Genomic DNA, 12,814 nt, shown 5'->3' on the forward strand with positions numbered 1-12,814 from the left:
ATTAGGAATAAATTACACTTTACTATATATTCACATAGAAAACAGCTATTTTAAAGTTTTTTTTTTTTTTTTTTTTTTTTTACAATATCCTTATTTTTCCTATATTTATGATCAAATAAATGCAGCCTTGGTGAGCAGAACCCAAACTTTTGAATGGAATTGTATTTCAGAAAAAAAAATATATGCGCTATAGAAAATTCCAAGCCTGTAAAACCAGTTAAAATTGCCTGATATTTCCATGACTGTATGTTGAATCAGTTTTTGTTTGTATGTGTGCGAGAGAAACACAGCTGCAGCATCTCTCATCACTGACATGCCCACTGTCATTACATTACTAATGGCTGAAGAAATTGCAGTCTTGGTGGCAGACAAACCACTATACGGGGTATTTATAGAGCGAGGGACCAGGAGGAGGACAACAGACACCCCTTGTTCAACTGGTGCACAAACACTCACGCTTTTCCTCAAGGATGAGCATATCGCTCAGCTAATTCATATGCATGTCGTTGGAAAATAAACAGTCTGCTTGTTAGAGTTCTGCAACAATACCAGCCAAAAAACGGTAACACTTTACAAAAAGGTTAATTTATTAAACATTAGTTAATGTATTAACATTTGTTCCTGTTTTTGTTAATCTTTGTTAAAGGGATAGTTCACTTTGAAATTAATTTTTGATATGTTTTAGCTTCAGTGATGGGAATAACGCCGTTACTAACGGCATTACTTTTTCCAGTAACGAATAATCTAATTGATTACTCTTCTCATCTTAATAACGCCGTTCCCGTTACTGCCAAAAATTGCGGCGCGTTACTATAACTGATGAAGCTGTTTTTTTTTTTTCATCAGACCAACTAGATCTCTGAGCGAGAGGCAAATACTTTTTTTACTGTTCTTCCTTGGTTAGTGGGCAGAGCACGAGACAAGCGCATAATGCTGATGATTGGCTGAGGTAGAGTAAAATGTCATTGTAAGCCAATCAGAGGTAGAGTTGGGCGGGTGTTCGAAAGCACGCATAGTAGTAGGCATTCGGCACTTTTGACTCAACTCACTGAAAAGAGCCGGCTCTTTTGGCTCACAAACGGCTCTTTAAATGACTTTGACTATAATATTTAAATTTTTATTACATAATTATTTAATTTCTATAGGCTAAATTTGTAAAAATAGAGTCGGCTCTTCAGATATGCGAGCCAGCTCCCGACGTTCACCTAAAAGAGCCGGCTCTTAGAGTCGCCTCATTCGCGAATCGCGAACGACCCATCAAAAGCTCATTCGCGAACGAGTCGATCCATCATCACTAACGGCTAACGCTCATGAATTGCGAACGACCCATCATAACGCATAGTCGGACCGCGCCCGCGCCCACTCCCCAGCGCCCGCGCCCTCAGATCTCTTGGACGTGGCTGTGTTTACAAGAGGTAAAAACGATATAAATACTCTTCGTTTTCTCACACAAACCGCTCGTTTCGTGTCTTAGGCCATCAATGTGTACTTACATTTACGAGTCATTAAATCATGTTTAATTTGGACTTCTCTGTGCATGCTCTTTGAGGTGGTGACCATAGACCTGCATTATATGACTGACAGACAACAACGGCTTGACCTAAAAATATCAAAATTGAAACTACTGCGGAAACAAAGACACCTACATCTTGGATGCCCTTGAGGTAAGCTAAAACATACCAAAGATTAATTTCAAAGTGAGTAGGCTCTCTCTCTCCGCCATAGGACCTGCAAAGTGTTTTCTCTGGTGTGTGTGTGTGTGTGTGTGTGTGTACATGTTTTTCTATCCCGGTGGGGACTTAAACCTGAATAAACCACACAGACTCATGGGGACTGTGGGGACCTAAATTGAGGTAGGTAGGTAGGTGTGTGTGTGTGTGTGTGTGTGTGTGTGTGTGTGTGTGTGTGTGTGTGTGTGTGTGTGTGTGTGTGTGTGTGTGTGTGTGTGTGTGTGTGTGTGTGTGTTTATGAGGTGCAGGACTGGACAAAAGCGAAGCGGACGCCGAAATAGGCAGAGTGTGTCCGAGCATTATATTGTTTGTTTATCAATAAATTACACATTTCATCATTATTTATTTTTGGTACATTGTTCGGTATTATATTAAGAACACGTCTTGTTAAACTGTTTACTTTTGTGAGGAAGAAAATTCTTCAAGTAAGCTACAGTATGTCTACCAGTTGTGAAGTCGTGTGACAGTATTATCATTTTAATTTGCACAACAAAGAATGCATGTATATTTGTTTTTATTATTTAATCATTTTTGATACATTTCTTAAGCATTATCATTTATTTTTAGACTTATCTGTTGGCCAGTTTTGTTCTGTGCAATAAATATTAAAAGTTGTAAACCATATATTGTGTTTTATTGTTCCACTATAGTAATGATAATATTTACAATAATGTATTGAATTTAATAGGTGTCTCTTACATTGTCCCACAGCGACATTAAAATAGTACAATTGTACAATGTTTTATAATACTAATTTAATCTATTTAGTGTCCATTTCATTCATTGAACATATTTAATACTGGGGGCATCCAAGTTATTTGACATATTTGAACCCAATAGTTACTTTCCCAGGTAATTAGTAATTAATTCAGTTACTATTTATGAGAAGTAACTAGTAACTATAAATAATTACTTTTTTAAAGTAACATGTCCACCACTGATGTTAACTAATGTTAACTAACGAACCTTATTGTAATGTGTTACCCAAAAAACGTATTTAAGGCCTATGGTTAAAGTGCTCCTAAAGTGCTGTTTATAAAATCAGTGCGCTAATAAATAAGCCAATTTTTGACATGTAAAACTGGTCCTCATATGGGTCTGTTGTGGTCCTTTGCTCCAGCGATCTTCCTGAAATGAAAGCTCGGAGACTTTAATGCCGTTCTTGCTCATCAAACTGCAAAACACGGCTATTCTCCGGGGCAGTTTTCCCAGGAGTTTGAATTTACAATTTGTAATGGTGCATTATTCAAGCATAAGCAAAAACAAAAACTGTTGGAAGCCATTATCACGACCCATGAATACGGACCCGGTTTATTCATGGTTGCATCATTACAACCCATCAAATCTGAGTCAACATGCATTCAAAAAGCCTTTGCATTTCACAACAGGACATACAATCATGCAAACCAGAGATGTTTTAGAGAGATTTCGGTGTAAGTATTTTGGCTAATTTGCAATATTAAAATAAAACTGGTAACACTTTACAATAAGGTTCATTAGTTAATGTATTAACTAACATGAACTAATGAGCAATGCATGTGTAACTATATTAGTTAATCTTTGTTAATGTAATTTAATAAAAAAATAAATAATTGTTTGTTCATGTTAGTTCACAGTGCATTAACTAATGTTAACAAATACAACCTTTGATTTTCATAACGTATTAGTAAATGTTGAAATTAATATTAACTCAGATTAATAAATGCTGAAGAAGTATTGTTCATGTTAACTAATGAACCTTATTGTAAAGTGTTACCAGAAAACGTTGCATTGTTAAACTTGTCTTGGTTATTGCTGCTTTGAAACGATGCGTGTCGGATAAATGTTTATGGGAATGTACTCACCATCTCATAAGCGGTGACCACCTTCTTCAGGACTTCGGGCAGCAGGCCCTGCGCCTCCATGACGGGGTACTGGTCTCTGAGGTTAAACAGCAGGACCGGGTTAGCGTCCGGCCCGCTGAGGCGCGGAGAGAGCGCTAGGATACACTGCTTCAGGTTGGCCACGGCGGAGAGACCGCACAGCTCTTTAAACGGCACGATGGCATTCTGTGGAGGACACGGAGGAGGTCACAGGGTGAACATTAAATGCTTTACAGCACAGGATCATATCGATCACCAAATGTTGTGCTGCACGATTCATTACAATAAAACTGAAATTGCAATAAGGCTGCGATTTGATTAAATAAATATGAATATGTGCTGCGAGTTTCAGAGTAAAGCATGGCTGTGCGTTTGGGTCACTTTAACGTACATTTGTAAACGCATCAAAATAAGTATTAGAATTGCAATTTACAGTTATAATGTCAAATAAAATGATTCAATTACTTATTTTTTTTAGTGCTGTCAAACGATTAAAATATTTTAATCGCGATTAATCGCATTAATGTCATAGTTAACTCGCGATTAATCGCAAATTTTTATCTATTCTAAATGTCTCTTGATTTCTTTTTGTCCCATTATTTTTTCTCATTTTAATGCTCTTATCAACATGGAAAAGTGGATCGGCTTGCTTTGTGCAAATGTATTTTATTGAAAACAACATTGGCATATACTGTGTTCAATTTCACACTAACATTCTCACTTGGAGCAAATAATCTCTCACACAATGTAACACTGTCCATCAATAAAAGGGTGAAAGAAATACTGACGAGGTCCTGATATTGACGAGGGGGCGGAGAATTCGCATCAGCTGTGTGTGTGTGTGTGTGTGTGTGTGTGCTTGGCCATCATCAAGTGGTGTTTCAGACTGGACGTGCTGTGATGATGATAGCTCAGTTCACAACGACAAAACACACAGATCACATTGGTCTTGTCAATGGAACCATTTGGCAACTTTTTAAAAGTAAACTTTCCAGATGACTTATATTTTAAGGGACAAATATAACATTTTTGATGGAGTTTGGGGACCTTTCAGATCATTCTTAAAATGTGGTAGATTTGGAAAGGTGTTAATAAAAGACTAAGAAAAGAGGAGGTATAGAATAGCAATTTAAAATACTGAGACTAAAATATATATATTTTTTTTCCTGTTACATGGAAATCTATTTGTTCATGTGTTTAGTTCAAAAGCAAAAACAATAATAATAATAAATAAAAAAAAATTGGTAAAAAAAAAAAAAAAGTAAACTTTCCATTCAGAATCTTATTGGCATCCATTTCGGCGTCTCGCGCTCGTCATCCACTCAAAACGTAACGTTAACCAACTATTTAGCCGGCTCGCAGACCCAAACAAGTGTGTGTGTCCGTGTCGTGCCTGTTGTTTTGTTTCCGGTCTAATTAGATCCGCTTGCACTTTCAAAACGTCCTGCCGCGTCTTGTTGCAAAAGCATGCGAAAAAAACCATAGATATCCATAATAAAGGCTAGATGTCTCGTCCGCGCTGCTGGCCAATGGAGGTCGGCGTCCGCACCTGGCGGCCATCTTGTCACAGGCAGCTCGCTCACTCGTAACATTGTGTTTTAATGGCGCATGTACTTTTTAAATAACCATAACTTGCTCAATTTTCTACCGATTTTCAAACGGTTTGGTTTGTTATAAACGTCAGAGATGTAGTTATGACACGGCATGCTTATGGATAATAAGTGTATAAATAAATAATCATCCAGAATTATAGCCACGTTAATAACGTTTGTAAGAAACCAAACCGTTTGTAAATCCGTCAAGATTTCAACGAGATAAGAGTATTTGTGTTGGTGCTGATCACTCATCTTACATCAGGCACCACAGAGCCCGCCAGAAAGCTTGCCTGTGACAAGATGGCCGCCGGTGATGACGATAGAGACTCCGCCGTAAGACATCTAGCCTTTATTATGGATATCTATGAAAAAAACTACAAAGTTTGCTAGGCCAAAAAGACCGCTAATCGCACGATAAAAAAATTAACGCCGTTAAAATGGGTTTGCGTTAACGCCGTTAATAGCGCGTTTAACTGACAGCCCTAATTTTTTTAAATGAATGATTTTTCTTAAATACTCTATTTTTATATACTCTATTTTTTATTTTGTTTTATAAAATATTTTTATTTAGTATTAATAATAATGATTATGATATAAATATATAAATATTATTCATAATGAAAAATGTATAATTTTTTTAAATACTTTATGAACTCTTTTTATAATAAATATTATATAAGTAATAAAAAAATAGTTACTATTATAAATATCATTATATAAATAATAATAATTAACAGTATTATATAAATATTATTATTACAAAATATTATTATTTGTATTATAAATATCAAATATTAATAATAATAATAATTATTAGTATATGAATATAATAATTGAAAAAATATATTATTATTATAGTTATATTAATCTAATCGCAAAATTCATAAAAAAACTGAAATAATTTTTTTTATATATATATCATAATCACAATTTTTTCTCAGAAAAATCCCTTAGATTTTTCCACAATTCATGCAGCCCTTTTTCAAAATAGCTATGATGGAGTGCAAATTGTACAATACTGGCTGGCTACAACATACTGTGCATATATCTAAGATTATATTATTATTATTATATTATTACTAAGATTATAAATATATATTTTTTTTCAAGCCACATGACCTCATCAGGTTGCATATTTAAATCAGCAAGTGGTGTCAAGCTATAATCTCAGAAATAAATACATTATTATGCATGAACCCCAGTCAAATATGGATTCAATAACAAAAAATAAAAAATCATGGCTGCTAATATCACTTACAGTACACTGAAAATGGAAGGTCGAGTGCACTGGATTGTGGGATTTAGTATTCCTGTTCAATAGTGCACATCTGGTAAACAGTAGGTCATCTGGGTATTCTATGCATATTGCATGCCACACATTATATATTGTACATGCACATATAGAGTTAGTATGGTCTTTGAACACACACAGTGACCTAGTTGTGGGAGGTGACGAAAAAACAAAACCAAGCTGATGGCAGCAAGCAAGGTGCCGACTTCCCCATAGTGAACGCCCACGAACACGAAATGCAATAGGAAGTGGTTTTCGTGAGTGTGTGTTCTACAAAAGCACTGCTCTGAATGTGGGAGGAACACGTCATGTTTCTTGTGAAAGCTCCTCTAGTGGGTTTTAAACACAAACAACAGCAATATTTAACAGGAGCACATTTACACAGTATAAATAGTGGATGTAGCAGAAGCGCCTGGAATTGTTTCCACGGGAAGAATGCAATGTAAACAGAGCTGTTAAAATACCCGTAATGTACAGTGTGTTATGAGTAGCTTATGCTGAAATAAAGCAAACACAAAAGCAGGAGACCTTGTGAACGCTGCTTCATCTGTCCCTCAGCCGGTGATCTGGGCAGAGAAGGGCCCTTCGTGAGGATGGGAGGCTTTTGTTGTGCTATATAAAAATAGTATACACAAGGCTTGGCCTCGATCTTGATAATTATCCAATCAGAATTTTTTTTTTAAAAGTGTATATTATATTATATGACCCCGCTCTTATTCATGCAAATGCTTTTAAACCATTCATGTACAACAAGACACACACACACACACACACAAGGCTAGCCTGACTTCGTCATACTCTTATTCTAGAAAGAACATGAGTCTGAAATTGATCCATTGGGCTGTGATTATGGGGCGTGTTTCAACCGTACCAGGAAAGAAAATGCCTCTCCATTCAATTGGATAGACCTACAACCAATCAGAGCAACGGAGTAAATGACGCATGTTCTTCATTCATCTTTCCGACCGACAAATGCCTTTATCGCGGTTCTCTGTTCCTCTTTTAAAAGCAATGCGCTGTCGATATCTTCTATAACAGACGCGATGGCATAATCTACACTACACATGATGTTTCATAAACAAAGTTCGGGAGGAGCACGTTCAAATAATCATTCTAATCAACTTGTCATCAAACAATACCATGTCTAACGTTACCCTATCAGCCTGAGAGGAAGCATAATCACTCAGTCAACTCACCTAACACTCCTTGACAGTTTTTCAGCATCTCTCGTCCACCACCCCGCCTGCTCACTTTCTGTTATTTAGAATACGGGGGAGTAACGTTACTCTGGGTTCGGGCCGAATGCCGATCACGGAGCCCTCTCCTAATCTCCTAGTCAGTAAAGTTAATCAAAGAACAAAATCACTCACTGCTCTTGACTAAATAACTTTTTTAGCTTTAATAAGGATTAGTCTACATTTAATTTATAATGTTTGCAGTGCAGACTGTTAACTTTATTAAATTTCGGTATATGTCCTAGGCCTGTTAGACAGTAAGGGCACTGGTAAATATGACATTTATTTTTTTTACCATGGTATTATTGAGACAAATAACAAGTTTGCAGTAATGCAAAGATGTCAATATTTAATTTTGTAAAAAATATTATTTTAATTTGAAAACACAATGCATTTAGTTGTTGTTTCTAGTTTGAGTTGAGAAATACACATTTGATAAAAACACATTATTCAGCATTATCTGTTGTAACTCTACCGATTAAGCCGATTGTTACAACTAATCTGTGTGTGCATTTTACTTGAGAAAAAAAAAATATATATATATATATTTTTTTTTCAATTGAAGAACGCACTGGAATAGAAAGACTTTAGGATCAACTTACTAACATGAACAATATAAAAGTGTTTAAAACACATATTTGTGGATTGGAATATAACATATTTCACAACATAGTTAACAATTTATTATTATATACACTACAGTATATTAAACTATTTAGACGGAAGCTAGTTATTATAGCTAATAAAGGGCTAAATATGGATTTTTTTTTTTACAAAAGTCATTTTTATTTTTGGGTGAACTATCCCTTTAATGGTTTATCACTTTCGAACAATAGGTTTATCGCTGTGACCAAATTGATGTGGTGTGGTCAGAGTAAGGTGACAATAACAGATGCAAAGCCTGGTATCAATGTGCCAAAGCATTGCAGAGATACAGCCTCAGAGTCATCGCGCCATCATGCCACGGTATACGAAAATGGTTTCGTCAATTGAACCGAAAACGTTTTGCTGACATGGTCTGATGACGATTCGCTTTTGGTGAAAATCAGACAAGCGGATTAGGAGGAGTTTGAAAAAATAGGTTTTTAAAGCTGCAGTCCGTAACTTTTTTGGGGTTAAAAATTATCCAAAATACATATTTGAGAAAATACATAACCAGCCAGTGTTCAACACTCTCTGCTTGCCTTCGCTCGATTCAAAGCGGTAAGCTTGTAATAATGTTTTTAATTCCAGTGGTACTGGTGGAATATCCGCGGGAGATTCGAGCATGTCTTTGCTTCATTACGTCACATCTGTAGTCAAGTCAAGTCAAGTCATCTTCATTTATATAGCGCTTTTAACAATGGAGATTGTTTCAAAGCAGCTTTACAGAGATAAACATACAATTTACGGTAACAGAGATTGTTTTGGCTTTATAGCGATTTTGAATAATGTTATTTCCGGCTAAAGTTGGTTTTGATTGATTCACTTCCAGCTAAATTATCATTTGTTATTACATTAGGGGCCGCTAAGACGACGGCGTTCTCTCTAAACAGACTTTAAACGCGAACCTGTGACCGGATGGCGTTCACATGCGCGTTAAGAATTGATTCTATAGTTATGTGTGTTTGAATATATGTGCGCAGGTTTGTAATTTCCCTACAAACCATGCCTAAACAAACTACTTGTCTTGCCTATAAATTTGATACAGAATTTTATTTTATCACTTCGGGGTACGCAAACCGGATTTTCAACAACGCTTGTAAACACACATCTGCACACACACATCTGCACACACACATCTGCACACACACACATCTGCACACACACACATCTGCACACACACACATCTGCACACACACACATCTGCACACACACACATCTGCACACACAAAGAAGGAGTCTCGGCTAGTATAAGCTATAATGCGTGTGAGGATGTTGGAGGTGGAGATTTATAGCCTTTTCTCACAGCACTTGATTAATTAAACTTATCAATTTGATGGCGGATCCAGAAAGGTTCAAACGACGATCACCAGCGACAACAGATTCACCCGCTGTAAAATGCAAAAGACTTGCGGCCCATGCGAAAACAAGGATACATATCGGAAGGACATTACATGTAGTCACGCAATGCTGACGTTGTTAACATTAACAATTTGAGAACAAAGTAAATTTGCACGGTTTTGCGTGATATGATCAGAGATTGTTAGCTTTAATCAGCGCGTTTTACTGCAATGTCAGAACCAGAACAAAAGTGGATGTTACTCACTTGTTCAGATGACATTTTCCGGTGAAAATTATTATGTTGGTCATACTACCAAAAATAATAAATCTGTGATTCTGAATGCCAGTATCGACACCGGCGGCGACTGACAGACACACACTCTCCTCAAACACTGTGTTCATCCGCGCTGTGCCGTGTCGAAGTACAACTCACGTAAAGTTGATAATTCCGTGAATGACTGTGATTACAGATTTCGAACAGAGATGGCGACAAAGAGGGAAAACTGCGGACTGCAGCTTTAAAGAAAATCATATTGGCGGACAGAAAGTTCGGCCGACTATAGCAAAATTGGTTTCTATGTTCTCTGCATGACTCAAGGAATCTATTAAGAACAGATTCATTACAATAGGCTAATTTAATTTATTAGTAGGGCTGCACGATTAATCGCAATTTCCATGTAATCGCACTTAAACCGATTTGGCCCAAATACAAAGCATCAACATTAAAGGGATAGTTCACCCAAAAATGTAAACTCTGTCAGTAATTACTCTCCCTCATGTTGTTCAACCCCGTAAGACTTTCGTTCATCTTCAGAACACAAATTAAGATATTTTTGATTAAATCTGAGAGCTGTCTCACTCCTCCATAGGCTTCTTAAGGGATCGAAACTGCCCGGCCCAAAAGTTATTTTATAGTAGTCCGAGTGACTACAGCGGCTCAACCTTAAGTTTATCAAGCGACGAGAATACTTTTTGTGCGCAAAAAACAAACAAAAATAATGACTTTATTCAACTAATCATTTCTTTCTCTGTAGTGAGCCTACGTGTGACGTACAACACAGAAGCTTTGCGCAGTTACACTACGTGAAATATCACGGCCCACAGAGAAGGAAATGAATAGTTGAATAAAGTCGTTATTTTTTATTTATCTTTTTTTGCACACAAAAAGTATTCTCGCCGCTTGATAAACTTAAGGTTGAGCCACTGTAGTCACTCGGACTATTTTAACGATGTCTTTAATAACTTTTCTGGGCCGGCAAGTTTCGATCCCTTAGAAGCCTATGGAGGAGTGAGACAGCTCTCAGATTTAATCAAAAATATCTTAATTTGTGTCCCGAAGATGAACGAAAGTCTTACGGGGTTGAACAACATGAGGGAGAGTCATTACTGACAGAGTTTACATTTTTGGGTGAACTAACCCTTTAAAGGGGTCATATAATGCCATTTTTGTACAAGCTAGTATGATTCTTTAGGGTCTAAATTAAAAGTTTGTAATATACTTTAATTAAAAATTCTCATTAGTATTGTAAGAAAACACTTATGTACAATAGATGAACATGGAGGCCCACATAACAGAAGATGGTGATGTTGTTGTAAAACCTTTATTTTAAAAGTTAAATGTTTATATAAAAATTACAACTAATAAAAACTAACAAAAAAGCAAGAAATTGTTAAATAATAATAAAACCAATTTTTAAAAAGTAATAATTTTTTGGTCAAAAACAGCTCTGTTTTCAGCACGCCGTTTCAGTGCATATGACTTTAAATGATAATGAGCTTTTCTGAGTTTTTACTAGAGTTTTAAAAAAAAAACACGAGTCACGACGCATTGCATTATGCATCTGAATTGCCGGCTGATGATATTTAAAACATCGAGAAAACACGAATACTGCACTTGGATGAATAAATGTATTCGCTTTATTTAATAATATTACCAGTTCCATATTATCTTTATTAAAAAATAAGACAATGAATGGTTTTATTTTTTGAATTAGACTGCATTCTTGTCAATTTCTAAATGTTTACTTTTTGATTTATGAATTATAACAGACTGATGGGGGAAAAAAAAATATTACTTTTTAAAAATTGGTTTTATTATTATTTAACAATTTCTTGCTTTTTTGTTAGTTTTTATTAGTTGTAATTTTTATATAAACATTTAACTTTTAAAATAAAGGTTTTACAACAACATCACCATCTTCTGTTATGTGGGCCTCCATGTTCATCTATTGTACAGTATATGATATTGATGGAGGGTGGTGGGGGCCCACATCAATATTTTTTCAGGGGGCCCCGAATCCTCTAGCTACGGCCCTGTATGATGGTTGTGTACAGGCACTGCCAACACACATTTCAGTACAATCAACTTGTAAAAGTGCATGTACCATTATATGACCCCTTTAAAATATTATTTTGATTATAACTGATCCTGGAATATGAGTCAAGGTTATTCTGACAAGATGTGCGTTCTTAAAGGCAACAGACCAAAAACCAATGAAGGGGAAACAAATTGAAACACCATCTGCGGTATAATCTTAAAACGACGAAGAAAAAAAAAACTATTTCCTGACTTCAAAATCTTCTCAGTGCTTTCCTGTTATAAGAAAGCGCTCCTTTTATCCATGAGACGGCCTAATCTCTTCTTAAGGGGATATAACTGACACATGCCTCAGGACATACTAACCCTGAGTTATGCAACATTTTCCACATTAAATATTAAAAAGGATTTTGGCTGATCTCCTACCTGTAGCCTATATACGAGTATATTTTCAGTTCTCATGGCTAAATAAGGGACTGCGGTTGATCCTCGAAGTATTTTTGTGCCAGTCTGGCAAGTTGTGCAACATCGAGGAATTACAACTGATTAAAATCAGCTCTTTTGTTTTTTGTTTATCAGTGCCAGAGATTTCGGTTCAAATGCTCTTGGCCTTGTGAAGAGAAGCGTCCTCTGAGCTGCGCTTCCTTCTCAGGGTCGACTTTCTGATGTGCACTACATTTGGGGAAACTTTCTCACGCTATGAAAAGAAGATACTTGCCACAATGAAATAAGGTTGGAGAGTCTTGGCAAGCTTCAAACTAAACATTTGCAGAGTCGAGGCATTTGCATACTTTGCAGACA

The 12,814-nt window shown here is 36.2% G+C and overlaps 1 protein-coding gene across 1 annotated transcript in view; it reads right to left on the reverse strand.

Annotated features, from left to right (window-relative positions):
* Positions 1-12,814, reverse strand: part of LOC130079423 (inactive phospholipase C-like protein 2) — an 87,136-nt gene that overhangs the window by 29,085 nt on the left and 45,237 nt on the right. The window contains exon 3 of the mRNA XM_056244688.1: positions 3,575-3,778. Within this exon, the coding sequence (XP_056100663.1) occupies positions 3,575-3,778 (204 nt within the window). The remainder of the gene's footprint in view (positions 1-3,574; positions 3,779-12,814) is intronic.

This window comes from Rhinichthys klamathensis, unplaced genomic scaffold, assembly GCF_029890125.1.
Source record: "Rhinichthys klamathensis goyatoka isolate OS25496 unplaced genomic scaffold, OSU_Roscu_1.1 h1tg001044l_1, whole genome shotgun sequence".
NCBI classification, from domain to species: Eukaryota; Metazoa; Chordata; class Actinopteri; order Cypriniformes; family Leuciscidae; genus Rhinichthys; species Rhinichthys klamathensis.